Genomic DNA, 20,539 nt, shown 5'->3' with positions numbered 1-20,539 from the left:
CAGCACTTGATATGACAGAGTGAGGTATAAAACATCTACGACATTCAACATTAAAAAATCCAAGAAATATCATCAATATTGATATTATAACGCGCACATTCATTCTGTCGACTTGAGTTGACTGAACTGTAATGTGGTTAGATATTTATTGATGTCGTGTTCCGCTTGAAATTCGTGACCGTGGGTGGATAGGAATGCACCAACGCGTCTATTTCCAGGGCAATTAGAAATATCTTTACAAGTGCTTCCATTCTAATAACAGTAAGAATTGCCTCTCTCAGGTATCCGACACAGCGACAAATGAATCCACTTGCCTTACATTTTTAATTACTTTTACGTGGTTCCAGTGTATCTGGCGTTTATAGATCATGTGATATTCATGAACTGCGATTTTACCAGCGAAATACTGGAAAAATCATCAGTTTATTCAACTGATTAAGGACTCGAAAATGTTTTAATCGAATGCTCTTTGAGGAAATTTGATTGTGCTAATGTCGTAATTAATTATCCTTGACACTTATTTCTTTGTCTTTCAAGTTTAAAAAGCAACTTTCAATATTACAATCATAGGCGAAGCACTCAAAGTAACCTGGGGCATGGCTCCCGGGGGAAGGGAGGTGGTGTAGGGCCCCAAAGCCTGATTCGGTCGCAACGCTTTTGATATAGAAGCCATTAAAATTTCAATTTTCCACCGAGAACGATTTATTTTGGTATAATATTGGAAGTCACTATGGTATTCGTGCATCGCTGTGCATTAACATAATGTGCTGAATCCTTCAAAGGATTACCCGCAAATTTGTGGCAAACTGCTCAGTTTTTGTTGCCAATGGTGCTCAATAAATCCGTTTTATACAAGTTGAACATGCATTTAGTACCATATTCAGTACTCGTTACAGTTTTTATTACCATTCACACTATATAATACTGTCATTAAATACTAATTTGAATACTGAAACTCTAAACAATAACGATAAATTAAACTTGCCCAATTAAAACTGAGGGTTTCAACAACTTTAAAGTTTAGATTTTTTATCGTTCAGCAGATAAGCACAAATTGTTTCAAGTTTTTGTGGTCAACAACGCTACAGTAACTACGAGTCATTCTTTCTCATCAAAATCACATTTCTTCTCTTCGTCAGCAGTTAATCCATTGATGTTTTCGTTCATATCGGTTTTTGGCATCCGTGAAGAAAATATACTGAACGATTCTAACGACGTCGGGGAGGCCATAGGACTAGCGGTCTTCACCAGCATTTTAGGAGAATATTGAGATACCTGAGGGGAGCTAGGAAGACTGATAGGTTTTAGAAATGGTGGAGCATGGAATGGTGAGAAGGGATGGTAAGGATTGATAGGCAAGGCATGGTTTTGTAGATTTTGATAAGATACACTCTCTCCCGGGTCACCATAGTTACGGTAACCTAGTTGTGGAACAGATAGCATAGTGCTGTTGAAGTAGGTAGGTGCAGGATATTTATGAGAGTTTCCTTGCATTTGCATCAATGCTTTATGTGTCAAACTGTTGGTGGCGGTAAATGTTTTATGATCTTGTAACATGGTATTGTAGCACGCTGTCTGTTGCCACGGGTTCAACAACGGTTCATTTGCGACTTTTAAGTTATGCAGGTCATTTCCGTCAGATTTCTGGGCACTGGATGCCTTGGTCTCTTCATCTTTGGAAACTCCGCTTTCTTGTATCCGTGGCTTACTTAGTATCGTGGATTGGGAGCCCAGGTTGATAAATGTTGGTCCGTGGTTGACTGCGAATGGTGTGCCAAAAGGCATGGGGGCATTCTTACCTAGTACGGCAGTGGTATTATTGAGGTACGAGTAAGCTTGAGAAGTTGGTATTGTTGGATATGAGGGGAACCCTGGCATGGCATGAACTTGGGATTGTTGAATATTCGGTTTTCTTCCTTTTGCAGTGGAAAGTGGACGACCAGCGAGAGGAACGGGCTGTTTCATTGGTGTTGACCTCTTTCTTTTTACATCCACTACAGAGAAGAAAAACATCACATCCACCCTCATTACTTTATTCGTTTTTAACAGTGGTTTTTAAAAGTATTATATCTAGGCTTACTTTTTTGCCAAGGGCCCTCGGCTATATTCGGGATCTTATACAGTCAAATTACATTTGCAGCAGTATCGAGTCATAAAAACACTAGGCGGGGAAAGCGAAATTAACCAACGTGTTGTGCCCCGCCCCCAGCCGTGTCAATCAAGCAATGTCAACCAAGCTTATTTTTTAAAGTATTAAGTATTAACTCAAGCAAAAACAGTTTCTCCCTCCCTAAATTGACAAACCTAAAAGGTCTGGTCGTCCGCGTTTGAATGATCCATGTTGAAATATCAATGGGACCTTTCCACAATTTTCCTTTACACGACGAAAGCCATACAGGTTGAGCTGTCGAATAAAACTTGAGATGTTGTTTGTTTTGAAAAGTTGCTTATCACTAGAAGCGAGAACTTTGGCGGTGAACTTTGTAGGATTCTCGATGACAACTTTCTCGCCATCATGGCTCCAGTGTATAGACGGAATTGTGTCATCATTTACCAGAGACCAAAGTTTGTATAGGAATGAATTGATGTTTTCCAAGGGTTTCTTCGTTAGTTTCTTTTCGATCGCTTCACGTTTTCTTTTCTAGTTTCAGTGAAAAAGAGCTAAATATTAGAAGACCGCTTTGCCGAGTATTTTTGGCCAAATCAGAAGCGGCGTGACATCAAACATACTTACTAAAATACATCAAAATAAGTTTTAATTTTGGAAGTTGTGCTTTTATACGTTGTTTCTGTTTCGGTTTGGTATTATACAGCCAATTAACGTAAAGCAAGTTTTGACGGCCGCAAAAAAGTATAAACGTTAAGAAGTTATAAATTTGCTCTATAAAATGCATGTGGTTGTAGTAAAATTCTACATAATATTTATATTAAAATCGTAATTTGTTAATTCAGTTAATATTCGTTCTTAAAAGTGTTCGACAGTAGAAAAAGAACATCGAAAATTAAAACTAGAACCAGCCTCTGTTTGTTATGGTTTATATGGACAATACACTTGCACAAGATCGATTCTTAATTTGGTCGACGCAAAGCACACATAACAGTCGAGTTATAAAAATGAAGAATAAAATGTTTCTATTGGAGTATATTGTGTTCACGAAGTAAGTATAAAAAATCTTGTGGTGGAATATGAAGAACAGCTGCAGATATTAATTGAAGAATTCTTTTTCATTGAGTCAGTTTGTATTTGGCGGCTATTTTAAACTCTCGAATTCAAATTGTTTTTCATATAGTGTATCTTTGATTAAACTTAAAGCACGGTAAATGTCAAGTACTAAAAATCTTACCATTGTTAGATTCCTTTCTGTCATGATATTTCTCAAAAGCACTGTCTAGAGTTGAAAACTATTTTCTTTTCGGTGTTTTAGAACTGTTGTTATCCACATACAAGATTCCACAAATAACGACAGCAAACATGCGCGCGTTTGATTTGAAGACTATTTGTCACTGGCCAAAATATGACGAACATTAGCGAATCATTACGATTGTCAGGTTCGGCCAGTTCGGCCAATGGGTTCGTCGGCACAGGGCTGGGTAAGTATTCAATAGTAAGAACTTACTGACTGAGAGTGAGGTCTGTACGGTAAACGACCGAGGTTTGATATTTTACCGTACAGACCGAACAATCGAAGTCAGTAAGTTATTTATTATATGACTTAATTTGGGAAAACCATAAACACGAATAATAATTCATTTCGAATTGCTGTTGTTTTTCCCGAGGGCAATAAAAATTGAGCGTATTGCCCGTGGGCAATATGGGAAAATCCCGCCTCGTCAGCAGCCAATCAAATTGCAGGATTTACAAAAACAAACACTAGTCATATAATAAATATCATTTACTTACTCTGTGGTTGGAATAATTTTAAAGAAATAGTGAGAAATGTACATAGAAGTACATTCAGAAATACAGTTGGCGAGTCCGAGGAAAAGGATACGTGTACCATGCCAAACGCGTATCTTGCCTTGGTGCCCAAGAAATGATAGACCATAAGTATCAGGGCACTTATATACTATATAAGCGCCCTGATAAGTATGTTAGTATTCCCAACTGAGGTATTCCCTCTATCTGGTCTTATTTTAATTCAATATGCCCCCATATTAATTAGCAGAGGAAGAGATTTTATCCCATTTACGTTTCCTATTAATAAGCCCCAGTGAGCTCTGTCGAGCCCCCCCCCCTCTGGTTTTTGAACACGAAATTACGTTTCCTATTAATAAGCCCCAGTGAGCTCTGTCGAGCCCCCCCCCTCTGGTTTTTGAGCACGAGAAAATTATTGATTGGATCAATGGATTGTGCAAGTGACGCTTGGAAACATTTTTGCGGATTTCAGTGTTTCATATTTCATTTCTACTGTCAAAAGTATTCTCAAGTATTCTCAAGAGTAGTTTTGAGCGGAACGGAACGCCATATCTCCATAATCTAATCCAATCCAATCCACTGATCCAATCTCGTTCCCCGATTTCGACCAGTGATTTCGACGCGTAAGCGATGCTAAGCGAATATAATATAATATACTTGTGAATATACTTGTGAATATACTTGTGTGTTGATCATGCAAACAAATGACACTTTGTAAAGCGTTTGAAACGGTACTTAAAGCGGTTTAGGCAAAAAAGTGATATGGCATTCAATATTTTATTGTACATCCCACTTATTTTTACAAGTCTCTGGTGTTCTTCGGTCGGTAGTAATGGAGTGGAAATCAAACTGGACAGAGTAAGATGTAAGTCCTGACTTGTATAAAAGTTTAATACCAGTCTTTAAAATTTCGCTGGTGTAGAAGAAACAAAAGAGAAAAAAAGTGAATTGTTTATAAACAACGAAGTGGTTAAATTGTACTGTAATTTAATCAATATATAATAATGCGATATTTTGTTTTAGTTTTGGAAACTGAAATACTTTGGGAACCTGCCTACAGTCTCAAAGAATATCATTCGTTTCAAGATGCGAAAATTTATGTACTGAATGTCCCAGAATATGCGATTAAAATGAGATTGAAATTTTCTTATCTGGGAAAATATTCACACTCTAAAAAGTTATGCAGCAAAAATATCAGTATGTACGTAAACAGCATTAATTATATATATATTTAATATAGCGACAAGTTCATCACGATGTATTTTATACTTTCTTGTACTGAATAAACCTCTAGTGTGTATCATATGCCGTCAAAAGATGATGCAGCCCCTATGGGCCACTATACATCACAATGTTCTGATCAAGTTCACAATATTATTGAAAATTCAAATATACATTTTTTGAAAGTATCAATCAACTTAAAATTAGGTAATCTGCATATGAGCTAATTTTAAACTGAATATCCTCCTTATTTTATTAAGATTAATACAATATGGAAGTCCAGCAATACCTCACAGAAATAAAATACAGACAGACAGTTGGTTGTACAATAATATTGATCACTATAGTACCTCTGTAAGCCTAAATCAACCATTTCAAGAGAAAAATTTTTCATCTCCTTTGCCGGGCAAGTGGTATGTCACAGCATTTGTCCTGCCTGTGGATAAGGTCAAAAGCATCAAGGAAAAGGTCTGTCTTTGTTATGTGAATGTTGTAACAAGTTGCAACTCTTGTCAATTCTTATCCTTGTTACTTAAGTCAATTCACATACAGTTGTGTGCTGTCATATAATTTGGTGGAGGTGGTGTTTCTGCCTCCTAAGACAGTGCAATTGGAGCTCAGAACAGCACCAAACTTGACAGCCACAGTAGACTCATGACAAAGAGGTTTTGCTTTTATATGGGGCTGTGCTGACCAGTGCTTTTTGCTGCAGTTTGCACTCTCCACAGTTCACATATACGTAGGCTTCTATTTTTTGCCGCCTCAGACATAACTTGCATAACTCACACTGTGTTGACCGCATTGTTAGACACAGCAATGGGTGGTCATACTTCCTTCCTTCAATGCGTTTGGCTGTGAATGCAGAGCGTAAAACTTACAATTCTTCAATAAAATTAACTAATATTTTTCAACAGGGTTTATCAAAGTCAGATGACAAATGCCTTAGTGCAGTGAGTTTTACACAAGAAATAGTTTCTCCATTGAGGCCTGCAGTAGTTCTTTCTAAAGGTCAACCATGGAAAACTACTAATACCAAGTAAATTCTTTTTTATTTGTATTGTACATAGTACATGCTTTCTACGAATACCTAATAGAATTTCTACCTCACTCATGATTTTATCAAATAATACGATATTTTTTGTTTTCATATGACTTAGTTTCTTATTAATTGCTTCATTTAACTTTTCATTTTAGATTTTTTAGCATAAGATATTACAAATATTTTGTCACAAGTTACTCCAAGAAACTCAGTGTCCAAATAAATTGTTCATCAAGTCAAGGATATCTAAGATTAGCATTGTCTGCAACCTCATTACCAACAGTCTCTTCACCAAGCAATTCCACTACAGCAAGTTCAACAACATGTGGCATAATTATTACATGGCCTAAACCGCAGTCCTATTATTATATTGAAGTCAGTGGAACATGTAATAAGTATGAATTAACAGCTAATCATGAAGGTCAGTATCTTTCAAATTGATTTCTGCGTTATTTAATATAGACCAGAATAAGGCTTTAAAATTTTATTTACAAACGACGTTTGGAGTTTACTCCATCATCAGGTTAAGATAATCAGATTATGTACATGATAATCAGATTATGTAATTAGATTATGTAAATGAGGCTCAGAGAAAGTTCGTTTTTAAACCTTCTAAAGTATCTTTCAAATGTAAACACTTCAGAACATTTTGATTGTTTGGAAATCAAATGCAACCTGTCAAACATCACAATTGCTGTGTCTTCTATAAACCCGTTTGGTAATTGCTTGCAATGTAGTTACAACCCCCCCTTGTGAAGGTCAAGTGTTAACCCGGGTTAGACCCAGGGCGAACCCACCTTTAAAGCAGGGTTTAAACTAATCTGGGTTAAGTGTGCTTACACTTAAAAAAAACTAACCCGGGTTCGACGGGTCAGTTTGCCTAGTGTAAACGGGGCTATAAAGATTTAAGAATAAAGAAAATTTCCCACCCCGCACTGATAATTTCTTTAAAAAAGTCCTGAGCAAGTTTAAACGATCGCAATGTTTCTGTATTTTTTCATCTCATTGAATCACCCACCTGTTTTAAGAGATCACCTGCAATAATATTCTTTCCTTCTAGAATGTCTTCTAAACACCTCTGAATGTGAGAATATTGTGCCATTGTCGATATTGGTTCGCAGACGACTGAGCGTTCGCTTGCCTAATTTCCTCCTTGTATTGAATGACACAGGAACATTCAGTTTCAAAGTAGAGCCAGACTATGTTGGGTCAATATTAACATTTGTACTTTGGCCGCTTTTTCAAGAGAGACAAAGGACGACACGTAGGGTGTGCATTAGCAGGGATGTGCTGCCGTTTGGTGTCTCGAAATCTAGAGAATTTTTCAAAAAACATTGCAACGAGACGAGCGATGGTGTTCTACGCGTAAATATTGTGTACCCACAATCAGGGACATGGTATATAAATGTTATCATCATATCTCACGATCTCTCGCCAAAACCTTTCTTTGGTTTTGATGTTAAAACTGAAACATGTTTGAGTAAATGTAACAATCACGGATCTTGTGTGGTAGACAGTGATATTGGGGTATCGTACGGCGTCTGTGTGTGTGATTATGGATACAGTGGATTTGCTTGTTCTGATTACCATGGGCTTGACCTACTGGCTGTTTATTTACTCACAATAAGTAACATAGCCTTTATTCCTGGAATTGTTGTGGCCTGTTTTAGAAAATTTTATCCCGAAGCAATCGTGTATCTCTTTAATATGTACGCTTCAACGGTAAGACATCGTAATGCATAATTTGGATATTTACGCTACCTGCATGATTTGAGGTTCAAATGGGGCAAGTGAGAGCTAGGGGTTCCATGGGGCTTGCATCCCCAGGAAAGATTTGAAATTTAAACCCTGGTAGAACACGTTTTGCCATATATTTCAGGCTAAGATGTTTTCTGTGAAGCTGTGAACCAGGGTGCCAATTGCCCGACGTATTACAAATTCTGCCTAATCTTGGAGAACACTGCAGACCCTTTTCCTGCATCGTACCTATTACCTATATGCAGTATCCTCCACGTTGCATTATCATTTCAGGTGTACCACGCGTGTGACAGTCATGGTTATTGTATTTACGATTACAATACGTTGCAATTGAGTGACTTTTTTGCATCGGTTCTTTCTGTTTGGTTTACTCTTGTCACGATGGTTAAACTGCGTCCTTTATGGCAGCGAACGTTGAATATCTTGGCTGTGTTGTGTCTCTTCATTGGCGTGCAGTTAGCTCGTTTTGGTTTCTTAATAGTAGCCATCCCTGGAGGCATGGGCCTGATGATTGTTCTTATCTCATTTGTGAGTACTTTTTTGCATAAAGAAGCAAATTTGTTGTCAAAGACGACGTGTCTGACGATGTTGTAGCACATCTATACATGGACTGTCTCTGACACAGGGATAGCTATATGTGTATATAATAGTATACCTAACGTATATATGTAACCTATATATATGTATATATGTATAGATGCTTTAACAATGGAAGTTATGCCATTGTTTAGGGTTGCAGATGTCACAAGCGTAAAAAATGTTTCCCAGGTCGGAAAAGGTAAGTAATGATTTTATTCTCAAAACTGGAGCCAGTACACGAACAATATATTTAGGCGTAATACACACTAGCTTCTTTAAAAATCGAGGGTCCATTGTATTATTTTGAAACAGAAGTGTGAGCTTATGAATGTAAACGAGGTGAAAAAGTGGTGCATGGTTTTGTCAGTAATAACAACAAGTACATTTGAACAATATTTCACTACATATCAATTAATATCAATTTTCATTGGTTGACCGTAATAATAGTGCTCAACTCTAATAATATAGTTATTCAACTCTAATTGTGCTGTTCTGTTATATTTTAGATGGCTGTTTTTCTTTCTTCCTGCTTTAATTTTGGCATCTGTTGCTGTAGGCATTTACACCGGACTAGAAACAACAGCTAATTACAAATATTTGCACAGTATATGGCACATTGCTATTGCATCGTGTATACCGCTACTTTTACCTACATCCAGGAAACCCAAGTTTTATAAAGACTATTATCAGGTGAATGCTGACGACGACTTTCGAGACAGTGATGAATCGTTGTTATTGAATGTGCGTAGTACCGCTGACGATCAGGAAAGCCAGGAGAATCCTGAAATCGATGGAGTACCATTTCCTCAACTTATAAATTGAGAACTTCCTTGGCACGCATCACTTCAGTTTTGTATTTGAATACAAGCACTCCATGCTGTAGACAGTTAGTGGACTATTAATTTTTTGGAGTCCATTTTCTGTAAAAATGATCGATTTAAAAATAATTATTGATTTGAAACACGAAGATCAATAGATATCGAGCTACGTCCCTGTACATAAGGTTTGAAGCTCTATTTACCGCTAATCTTTAGTTAGGTCATGCATGCATTTTTGCTCGATTTGTTATTAATAAAACCTAGCTTATTGAACCAAAGCCTAAGCTGTTAGAAAATTTATCAGCTTTTGACTATATGTATCAATAATCCTGGCGGGATTAACCCGTTAAACAGTTAAACTACTCTCAGTCTCAGGTGGCCAAATAACATTCACTAAATTCCAAAAATGTTTTCATTGTTCAGTGATCACATAACCTGCGATTTTTGGACGACATGCAATTTCAGTTGTCTTTGCAGTCCTAATAGGGTGGAATTTGGAAAAATAAGAGACAAATAACTTTAAAAACATCCTGTAAATTAAGCTTTTAAAATGCGATATTAAGCATTTTAGGCTACAGTACTTCTTTTTCACTGATTGAAGGCACAAGTTTACACGGACTGACAGGTATATGCCGAAAACTATACCTGGATGCATTTTGATAGCCTATATATACATAAATATAATTGGCATTGTAGGAATTGTCTTTCACCGTGGGTGCCGGCCTGCCGGGTCAAGGCTGAACAGTAAGCTGTTGCAATTCGACTCGTTGATGCATGTATGATACTACTTGGAGAACTTTCTAATGCTCTCCTCTTAGTGTCTTCAGTAATTCGATCAATATCCACTTGCTTCTCATCAATAGCGTCACTAATTTCTTCTATCGATGGATCGTGATCAATTTATCCTTCCTTGGCGTATAAATGTTTAATCCAGAGAAATGCAACGATACTTGAACAATTAATAGATTATGTAACTTAATACATATTTCAAGTGCGCGCTAGCGATGATTCTTTGCGGTTATATTACAAGTATTATTGACCGCAGGTCAGTCCAAACCCATGTTATATTAATGGCTAATTCTTGACTAGCTTCAGTATATCTAAGATTTCTTTGTTACATGTTCTAAAAATACAGTTGTATATTGGTATATAAAGAACTTTATTACGGTTAAATCGCCTGATGGGTAAATGACAACTCTCGTGACGCCATTACCGACCACATCAGGCCTGAGCCCACAGGGTGCTGAGAAGAATCCGGACCAGGTTTAATTTAAAGGCCTTATTTAGCTTTTCAAATATTACCCGCTGATTATTTGTCCAGTTTCAACTCGACATAACTATGGACGATACCAAACAAAGTGTAAAAGACAACAATGTGTCAGACTGGAATAAAAATTCGTCGCAGCTCTCAGGTAAATCTAGCGGAAGTTTTTAAATACTCGAAATAAAAGCATCAGTTGCTTCAATATTTTTAGTGATATCTTCAATAATGTCAAGCGCTGTTTGGCAAGGGTGATGAAGCGTTCTATGAAATACTGGCTGATATAACCAGATTGGGTGCGATTGATATTCCTAATTGTATCGTGCATGATCCTTGGTAATATTTCGTGCCACCTGTAATCATGTGCGATATAATTGCCCACGAATTTTGTTGTTTATATTGAGTTCAAAATATGCGTGGTGGAATTCAGTGTAACATCCGTTGTGGTCGAAGAGCCCTAGTTGTCATCGACGATTAAATTATATGGTACTTTGCGTGTATGAATGCATGGGTATAAGGTTTGAGTGCGAACTATATTATATCGTGAATTTTTCAGGAAAATTATGAACGAAAGTGAAATATATAACCGCGTATACACCAATAATTGAGGCTTAATAGGCCTTTCTCTATCTTGCTCCATCTCGCGTGTGCCGCGTAGAAAAGGTATCTTGAAAACCAAGCAACAAGGTTGATACAACGAACTTTCGCCCAACAATTCGACAACAAAACACAATATCGAAAATCGAATTTCAATATAGCAGTCAGAATAGGTCAGGTCATACTGCTATACTCTTACACGTAAAACGCAAACAAGCGGATCAGCATTACAAGTCCTAGTAGAAGCACTGATGTGTGCGGCCAACCAGCGACGGTGTCGTGACTCGAAGCTGGGCTATGTACTGATGCAGACCATTTTAATTTTGAACAATATTGGCAAGGCAAATGATAAAATGTTATGTGGATGTAAAATATTAATGTTGTTAATATGACTACGAATGTTTAACTCTTCAATTGTTTACACAAGAATTAATTAAAAATTCTGCTGACACACATGGTGTTGCGTTTGTCCACATTAATAAGCTTGCTTGGCTGCGGTCACACACAATGAAGTTCGCTGCGTGGCGAAAAAGACAGCAGCATGTTAGAACTCTATTAGTTTCAGACTTAGACGACACGTGATGTTATATGCGACGCGGAGTTACCATGAGTCCTGTTTTGTAAAAATCCTCCTACCCTAGCTACCTGTAAACAGTCTAATCAACCTCGTACCATGCACGAGAAGGGGCACGCCATATCGTAATTTCAATTAAAATCAAAATTTACAGAAACAGTTTTGTCTTCGCTCCTTTAAGGAATTGCTATAATCTCTATAAACGATTACTTTATATTCGTTGTCATAAAATCGTTTTATAGACTCAGACTGCTGATCTTAAAGGGAGGAAGATCTTCGGAGATATAGTGTAACAATACTGTTTGTAACTTAGTCTTATAGTGAATCTGTAACCTTTTGTTATAACATTTGACTCCATATCAGATCATATATGTGTTTAGCATAAAGTATAGTTTCACTTTGTCTTTCTTATCTATACACACCTTGTATTATGCCTACTCATTGTCTGTAACCAGTGAAGGAGATAATGATTTCAGGGGCAAAAATATTCTAGGAATCTAGGGCCTAATTCCAGGAAGATTTCCGCACGGCCGGAAATCGGAAAAGATGGAAAGTTCCTTTGTCGAGTACACAACTGAATAAAAAATTAAACCAATAACTTTATTAGAATCGGTGAAATACTAAAAAACAGGAAACATTGTCGGACAATGATCCGTCGCGGGGTTGGGCCACGGCTTGAATATCGATATTCAAATCTACCAGTCTAAATGTTTCCATTAAATTGTTTTACAAAATATATTATCATTGATACATGCAATCTGGTATTAGGAACCTTAGCATCATTTCCAATTATTCCGATATGTATATTTGAAAATACTTTTCCTATTCTTGGGCTGCGTGGACAACATAATGCCTTAGTGTAGTTAGCGAGGTGACTGGGGACAATTTGAAATCGAGGCACAGACACTAGCTGTCATTATTAAGTCAGGTTAATTAATTCTCACTCACTTAACGATGAGGAACGCCTTGAAATAACTGAATAATGATATCAGGGTATATCGTTAAGCACAATGATTGGTCGTAAACTCCAAATACTTTTTCCTAGAACTGGACCTGCTGATTATAATTATGCAACATGGCAGTAGAATGTTGAAAATTGATCGCAAGTCACGTGGTGCAATGAAGACATTCACTCTAGATAATGATATGCTTGGCTTCCAATATCAACCAACCGCTAAAAATAATAGAGGTCAGCTTTAATTATGCTTGATTATTGATTATTTTTAATGACTATCAGTTGAGGTAGATAATGGCCTTGGGATTTAATGTTAACAGCTTTGGTAATGTTCGAAATTGCGCAATGAGCACTTTTGCATTTCCCACCTCTACCATTGCCCGTATCACTCAAACCGCCCCATTTCGTGATGCTAATGACTAATGTTGATTTTCTACGGCCTTTAGTCGAGGTCAAAACAATAAAGGAGATCTCTCTCACACCGCTACCGCCAGACAAAAATTACAATCTTGAACAATTCAAAGTATCTCGCGAGAATTGTTTTACTGTTGAGCTTGAAAACCGAGAGCGTTTGGTCGTAATAGCTCCAGAGAAACGAATTGCGCAATGCTGGGTAAGAGGCTTATCACTGCTGGCCGCCAATAAAGGTAAGCTTGATCTACAACAGTTTATAATATTCAGTTGCAGATTCTCGGTGAAATTTCGTGTGATGTAACTAACACTTTCCTCACCGGCACACATGCATGCCAGCCTCGTACCCAGGCGCTTTAATAGTAAAATGTATAATGTTGCATCCAGGTATTGTAATGCATGCGTTTAAACTCGCAATAGGTGACTTTTGATTTACTAACCATAGTATAAACCCGCACGTAATGCTTGAATATATCTGAACATGTAGAAGAACTATGATGTGGATTGTACACATAAAACTATTGTCACAAATAGACCATCATTATTCTCTTTTGTTTACAGCTTCGACTGACAACTCACTCTCAGCAAAGAAGAAATATCCTTTTCAATTTTATACACTTTTCGATGTTATAATTACATACAAAGAAAGAACTAAAGTTGTTAAGGGATAATTGAGCGATTTTGGCATTTGTCGTTTTGCATCCATAAAATTCATTAAAACACCTTAGGAAAGTAAAAGATGGGTCCTCAATTTTAAATTTTAAAGTCTTCCACGACCACGGATATCGAATCGAATGCTCGAATCTCTATGTATTGCGAATCCAATCGTAACTGCTATTCACACAGTTTTCCTTAATATTCTTACATGGTTGTTTGATAGGTTTGATTATTACGATAGGAACAAAAGTGGTCTTATGGAAGAAGTCGCTCTTTCAATATTCCTCTGACTAAGGACATTCTGATGACGAAATTCCGGGTAAACGTGCAATGCTATAGCTATATGAACAATTTGTCACTGCTACTGATACTCATATAAGTTGAGCGAATCGCTTTTCTTTGCATTATCAATTTTTCATGACTCGATAGTCGATACTGCGATTATGGATATAGTGTCTGCTTATAGGAATTCAACACAAACGAGGAGTCACCTGACAAAAAACCAGGGTTGGATAAAGATGAGTTTGCAGCATTTTTTGAAAGTTTATCAAAACGAGATGATATTGAAGAAACAGTAATGGCTCAGTATTCGTCTAATGGGAATATCTCACTTGCCAGGAGCTTCTTTCATTTTTCAAAAATGAACAAGGAGTGAGTATATATAATGATCTGAATATATATATGAAGCTATATTAGCCTAATATAAAAATGATAATCAAAGACGATTTAAATAACAGAGTTTTGGATTTTAGCCGAAATCAAATATTTTTTCATCATTTACAGATGAAAGAAGCAACGGAAGAAGATTGCAAAAAAGTCATACAATCCTGTGAAATAGTCAGTGAATGGAAATCCAAAAATGTTCTGAGTGTTGATGGTACTAAAATAACATCTGTTTATAGAGACTACCACCCATCTGTCTGCTGCTCAAAGTTTGTTTATCGCACGTTATGACGTCATAGCATTCATGAAAAAGTCGTTTCCCAAGCTGTGAATTATTTTGAATAAAAAATAATTGAGTTTATCGGTCGAAGGCTGGCTATATATAACCATGCAGTGTTCGTGCATGCACTACGGTTTATCATACCTCGTAACATGGATTTTTGATATTTTTAGGTTTTGCTGGTTATTTATTGTCCAAAGAAGGCAATATATTTAATGAAAAACATGATACATACTATCAAGATCTAACACAACCGCTGTCTCACTACTTCATATCGTCGTCACATAACACGTGCGTATGATCTTCTATATGTTACCTCCTTTATTAACATACCACAGATATCAGGCAGTGATAGACCCTTCGGAGTGACGATGATTTATGTATATTCAATCTAGGTATTTAGAAGGGGACCAACTGCGGGGAAAAGCCTCAGTTCAAGCATACATAAACGCGTTGAAGAACGGTTGTCGCTGTGTTGAACGTAAGTCGTTTCAGAACTCGTGTATCATTTTTACCATTCTTATATCCCAGGGGCCGGTTGTATGAAAACTGGATAGCGCTATCTACCGGATAGTGATTTTTTCAACCGTTCTAAAAATTCTCGAAAAGCGATAAAATTTCATCCATCTTTAGAACCAACAATTATAAAAAGGATCCTCGTTTTAGGAATACTAAGATTTAACCAAGTTATAGCAACAGCGGGCGATTTAAAAGCGATTGAAAAAAACACTATCCGGTGGACATCGCTATCCGGCTTTTAGACAACCGGCCTCGGATAATTTAAGATCACTAGATAGCTATTCTTATATCGGTGATAAGCCAAGATCACATTCTTCGCAGGACTATACGGTGCACTTTACAATATGTTGCAACCAAACCTTGAACTTTCACTAAATTTAGGTTGCTCTTTCAAGTTGTAAGAAATAATTGCGTTTTTTTCTGACTTTATTTTGTATTTGTTTCCAGTGGACTGTTGGGATGGCGATGATGGAGAACCGGTAGTTTATCATGGACACACTTTGGTGAACAAAATTCTCTTCAAGGATATTATTAAAGCTGTCGAGGAATTTGCCTTCACCGCTTCACCGTAAGTTCTTTCCCCGGGGGGTAAATGCATGTCAGCCGGATAGTATATAACTGCATGTAGCTTGTCTAAAACCTAAGCCCTAGCTGATAAAGTTAAGACTTAAGTAGGAAGTACACAAGAAAAGTGATAGACAAGAACTCAATGAAGGCTTCGTCAGAAGAATTTGTATGATATTTTTCGTTATAGCAAGCTTAATTTGATAAGAAGTTAAATGCTATAAATGCGTTTCATTCCAAAAAATTATTTAATAAAGAAACGGCAGAAATTTTTATTTTTTATTGAGGAATGAGTGTATAATATGATTATCCGTAGACGATACAAGAAATGTGAGAAAATCATAATTCCATCGATTTTCCAGGTATCCGTTGATTTTGTCGTTAGAGAATCACTGTAGTATTCCACATCAAACGAAGATGGCATCTTACTTAAAAGATATTTTAGGCAGTATCCTTTGATTGCTGGAGCTATCTCAATCTCAAGCTCGTCTCAATGAATTTATTTTCTTTTCCAAGTGTGGTGCTTAGAAAACACTTACATGTGGTGAAGTATAAGTTCTTGTGGTCATTTCAAATGGCAAGGAAACCACAGCAATTTGCTCTACTTAAGAAATATTTTTGAAAACCTTTTTTGTGCCAATCATATGCGTATAATGAGCGGCGTGTTTTAACTGAGAGTTCCTATATTTCTTAATTATCACTTAAAAGATAAGCTGTTTTGTGATTGTGTCGATAGTAATTTAAAGGATCTTCCTTCGCCCGAATTCTTCAAGAATAAGATCCTCGTTAAGGTAAGTGAGTTTTCATTGCCACGTGCCAGTTCTAACTCTCTAAGTCTTTAGGTTTGTCGAGGAGACTGCGAAAAATACAAAATACCAAATTGATACATCAAAAGGGATATAGATGTTGGTGTATGATAGGGATGAAAATATTATCTTTCTGACTGTTTTGGAGTTATCTTGCCAACAGATATTCCTGAGTTCGTTAGTTCACGTATATATATATATATATATATATATATATATATATATATATATATATATATATATATATATATAATATTTATATATTTATATATAAATAATATTATTATATATATATATATATATATAATTTATATGTGCATGGTGGTTAATTGTATATTGTGACGGTGCATGTATTTGACTGTTTATAGGGTAAAAAATTGAAAGAACCAGCTGGTGGTAGTGTCGAGGAAGATATTGGCTTTATTTCAGAAGAAGAAGAAGATGGAGAAGTTCATTTGGATGATCAAGGAAATGAAATTATTCTGAGTCAGGAATCAGAACAGGTTAGCAAAACAGTGAGAAGTGAGAGAATAGAAGGACATAAGATTAGTTAGGGTAGTTCCCAACTCCCGTATTATCGAACGACGCCAGATATTTAAATGCCCACGAAAGAAAATGATATTGAACATACAATGATTGAATTGATATAAAGTAATACTGAGAAAGTAAATGATATTGACATGCACCCAGTAATTAAATTGATATAAAATAACTACATTAATTTTTTTCTTTGTACTTTCTCATTTTAGGGAGAAAAATCAAATGGGAAAAAGAAAGGAATGAAACTTTCACCAGAGCTTTCGAAACTAGTCAACTACTGCAAAGCTGTTCATTTTTATGATTTTGCTAAGAGCAAGAATGAAGGCAAATGTCACGAAATGTCCTCGTTTGGTGAAAACAAGACAAAAAAAATTGTCAAGGAAAAATGTTCAGAATTTATTGAATATAACAAAAAACAACTGAGTCGTATTTATCCTGCTGGCAGTAGAGTTGATTCAAGTAATTACAATCCATTTATGGCTTGGAGTGCTGGCTGTCAAATAGGTAGGAAAATGTGTACAAAATAAACGTGCTCAAGAGCTAAATTTGTATATACCACGAGGGGGAAGGGCTTCCTCTCTGGCTACGCCTCTGACAGAAAACGACTCTTAGGAATGGATCTGCGAAGTGGCAGAGAAACATGCGTGCGCTGTACACGTTGTGTACGCGGTCTGGTTCACTTTGAAAAGATTAAAGTAAAGTGTTCAATGCATGCATACAACAAATGTTTCTTTTTATAGCGTGAGTTTTCATGTAAAAGAGAGACTGTACTTTAGTATATTACGGAAGGCTCGATCGTTCTTTTCTCTAACACTGATTACTCAAATCTATTCCAGTTGCGTTAAACTTCCAAACTGAGCGTGCAATGATGGATCTATACCTTGGTAAATTCCGTCAAAATGGAAATTCAGGATATATACTAAAACCAGAATACATGAGAAATGGTTAGTTTGACCACAAGTAGCTACTTTGTAAACTATAGATTTGTTGTTACAGCGTTACAGATGAATAGTCTGAGTAGCTGTGGTCTGAGGCAACCTTTTTTTGCATGGTTTTTGTTTTAGATACCCCGAATGTATCGAAAAGTCGGAAATTAACGGTCAAGGTATTTGCAAATTTAGGTCGGGGAAATTTACCTAGGGTATTTCACGTCACCGGCTATATAGGACCTTATAGAATCGTAGATGTAGACAGTATAGATGTAGCTATAGTATATGACCTTATATAGAATCGTAGATGTAGTCTATAAGACATCGAGTGATCGACAGTGTTGAAAGGAGACGAGTTCGCTTGAATTTTAAGAACCTTTTCTATTGGCCCAACTAGAAATTAAAGATAATTTTGACCGTAACGAAGGATCCCCGCTAATACATTATGATTTATATAATTGAGAAGCTGCCAGATTAGATAATTAATTATGTTTTGCCGTTTCAGATCATCAGTGGCCAACAGTTTCCTAAGATTAGCGGCGGCTCCAAGGGAGAGGTAAAAGTTTTCTAAAAATGTAAAGAGGAATACAGGCGTATTACAGCTAGTTGCAGGGATGTTTAGTTTTAATGCAATGTATTATCTCTTGAATGTATATTAATTGCATGGGGGACATTATTACTTTGAGAAACATGGATTGAACTAAGTTTACGATTATAGAACGTGAATAAGGATGACATTTGTTCTCAGGTTTTTATATTAGTAATAAAGTTAAACCTTTTTTATCCTTCATTACATTTAGATTGTGGATCCCTACGTCTCGATATCAGTCCATGATATTCCTGAGCAAAAGCAAAATTCTCAAACTAAAGTTATCAACAACAATGGTAAGAATGAAAGTTTTAAAATAACGTTTTTACTTCTCGTAGTATTAATAACTTAAACAAGAAGGCTGCGTTAACGCGGGGTTGGACAAATTTGGGACCCTGCTCGAATACGAGGAAACCGGACGAATTCGATTACGTTACCAAATTCATCTGGTCTCATGTGAACGTAACCTAAGGCATAGTTTTACAATTCAAACAATAGATAATGAGATGATAATGAAGCTTAATGACTGAGGTTGTTCATTTGGTTGTTCAGTTCATTTCAAATAAGCTACGTTGTTCAATGAAGCGAATGCGTAACGAAGGAACGAACAGAAGGAACGTTGTTGTTCTATAATACTTGGTTTTAAGATGAAAGCAACTCAAATATAGTTGCCTTCTTGCCACAGGTATTAAAACAAACTTTGGATGATACTTTACCTTATTTTGTGAACCATGCAGATGTCTAAAACAATGACCATGCAAGCAATGAATGTATGTATCCGGGTGTGTTGATCATTCTGTATCGCAGACTGTGTCGGTTGTTGTAAAAAATTGTTTAGCCATTGTTTAGCCCAAAATGTAAGAAAAGCAAAGTTTTATTTCCGCGAGAATTGGATTGGAATAAAATTATCAGAACTGCGGTAATTAATCTATCTACTACAAGGTGCGGAGAATAATCAAGCAATTGTTCGAATTGCTCTCAGATTGAAAATCAATTTTCTGATTAATTTTAAGATGAATATCAGCAATTTGGGTTATATGAATATATGAAATAAAACCTGAACAAGAAACTAAGAAACCTGAACAATCGCACTTGATTTGTTCACAGATAGATACGCGTGATGTATAATAATGAATGGTGATATCCGAAATGCTAATGCGTAGTAACTTTATTCATGCAGGATTTAATCCACGCTGGAACGAGGTGTTCGAATTTCAAGTGACGAATCCAGAGATGGCAATGGTCAGATTTTCTGTTTATGATCAAGATGTTGGGAAAGATGATTTCATTGCTCAATTTTCTTTGCCATTCACCAGTATAAGACAAGGTGAGTAGCTATAATTTCTAAAATCCCGTTGGTTCGTTAAAAACTGTATGATATATTCATCCTTTCATTTCTTATTGGATGCACATGACACTCTCCACAAACTTTCTCTCGGTATTTAAGGTTCATTAGATTGATCATAAGATAAAAACTTTGCACTAGTATTAGTTTTCAGGAAATTTGGATTTTCAAAGTTGGCAACTGGTAATTTTTTAACATTGGGTTTAGGTTTTCGTCAAATCTCGTTAAATGGACGTGGAACCAAGTCGCTTTTCCCGTCATCATTATTTGTTCATATAAAAATCGATTGACGAGAATCAACCGCATACGTGTATTTGATAAATGAAATAGTGTGTTGTGAACGCGAACTTTGATCAGGAAATCTAGGCTTATCAGAACAGGTAATATTCTGATAACACTGATTGCATGTCTGAAAAAACACAGCTGAATACTAGTATTTAAAAAGGTAGATAAATGTGGGCCAAAGACACAAAATTACATGACCAAGACTATTTTTTAAATAAATGCTATAGTTTTAT

The 20,539-nt window shown here is 36.3% G+C and overlaps 3 protein-coding genes across 3 annotated transcripts; 2 read left to right on the top strand and 1 right to left on the bottom strand.

Annotated features, from left to right (window-relative positions):
* Nucleotides 1–697: 697 nt before the first annotated feature.
* Nucleotides 698–3,368, bottom strand: LOC114527325. The gene is made up of 3 exons (XM_028548986.1): nucleotides 3,345–3,368; nucleotides 2,305–2,641; nucleotides 698–1,994 (listed from the first exon to the last, which is right to left on the bottom strand). Exons 1-3 carry the CDS (start codon nucleotides 3,366–3,368, stop codon nucleotides 1,099–1,101), a joined length of 1,257 nt encoding a protein of 418 aa, XP_028404787.1. The 3' UTR covers nucleotides 698–1,098.
* Nucleotides 3,369–3,540: 172 nt separating this feature from the next.
* On the top strand, nucleotides 3,541–9,781 carry LOC114527041 (post-GPI attachment to proteins factor 6-like). Its single transcript, XM_028548617.1, has 10 exons — nucleotides 3,541–3,591; nucleotides 4,723–4,781; nucleotides 4,940–5,117; nucleotides 5,398–5,605; nucleotides 6,052–6,173; nucleotides 6,332–6,597; nucleotides 7,237–7,898; nucleotides 8,208–8,462; nucleotides 8,666–8,712; nucleotides 9,020–9,781. Exons 3-10 carry the CDS (start codon nucleotides 5,047–5,049, stop codon nucleotides 9,333–9,335), a joined length of 1,947 nt encoding a protein of 648 aa, XP_028404418.1. The 5' UTR covers nucleotides 3,541–3,591; nucleotides 4,723–4,781; nucleotides 4,940–5,046; the 3' UTR covers nucleotides 9,336–9,781.
* Nucleotides 9,782–10,375: 594 nt separating this feature from the next.
* Nucleotides 10,376–20,533, top strand: LOC114527324 (1-phosphatidylinositol 4,5-bisphosphate phosphodiesterase eta-2-like). The gene is given in 21 exon segments (XM_028548985.1): nucleotides 10,376–10,743; nucleotides 12,809–12,952; nucleotides 13,165–13,365; nucleotides 13,691–13,724; nucleotides 13,995–14,050; nucleotides 14,053–14,105; nucleotides 14,253–14,437; nucleotides 14,524–14,663; nucleotides 14,903–15,020; nucleotides 15,125–15,210; nucleotides 15,696–15,816; nucleotides 16,175–16,260; nucleotides 16,521–16,603; nucleotides 16,987–17,121; nucleotides 17,368–17,662; nucleotides 17,995–18,102; nucleotides 18,223–18,263; nucleotides 18,593–18,643; nucleotides 18,888–18,972; nucleotides 19,857–20,003; nucleotides 20,229–20,533. Coding segments are annotated over 21 exon segments (2,325 nt in total). The 5' UTR covers nucleotides 10,376–10,670; the 3' UTR covers nucleotides 20,312–20,533.
* Nucleotides 20,534–20,539: the final 6 nt, after the last annotated feature.

The sequence above is a fragment of the Dendronephthya gigantea genome, unplaced genomic scaffold (genome assembly GCF_004324835.1).
Source record: "Dendronephthya gigantea isolate DGI-Jeju-01 unplaced genomic scaffold, DenGig_1.0 000043F, whole genome shotgun sequence".
Taxonomy (NCBI): domain Eukaryota; kingdom Metazoa; phylum Cnidaria; class Anthozoa; order Malacalcyonacea; family Nephtheidae; genus Dendronephthya; species Dendronephthya gigantea.
The sequence above is the reverse complement of the archived record's forward strand: the minus strand, read 5'-3'. Positions and strand labels throughout refer to the sequence as shown.

Coding starts and splice junctions, on each gene's coding strand:
- LOC114527041 (XM_028548617.1), top strand. CDS start 5,047: ATGAGATTGAAATTTTCTTATCTGGGAAAATATTCACACTCTAAAAAG. Junction 5,606..6,051: donor TCAAAAGCATCAAGGAAAAG/GTCTGTCTTTGT, acceptor ATTTTTCAACAG/GGTTTATCAAAGTCAGATGA. Junction 7,899..8,207: donor TTAATATGTACGCTTCAACG/GTAAGACATCGT, acceptor TTATCATTTCAG/GTGTACCACGCGTGTGACAG.
- LOC114527325 (XM_028548986.1), bottom strand. CDS start 3,368: ATGACAGAAAGGAATCTAACAATG. Junction 2,642..3,344: donor CAGAAAGGAATCTAACAATG/GTAAGATTTTTA, acceptor CACTGAAACTAG/AAAAGAAAACGTGAAGCGAT. Junction 1,995..2,304: donor CGGACGACCAGACCTTTTAG/GTTTGTCAATTT, acceptor TCTTCTCTGTAG/TGGATGTAAAAAGAAAGAGG.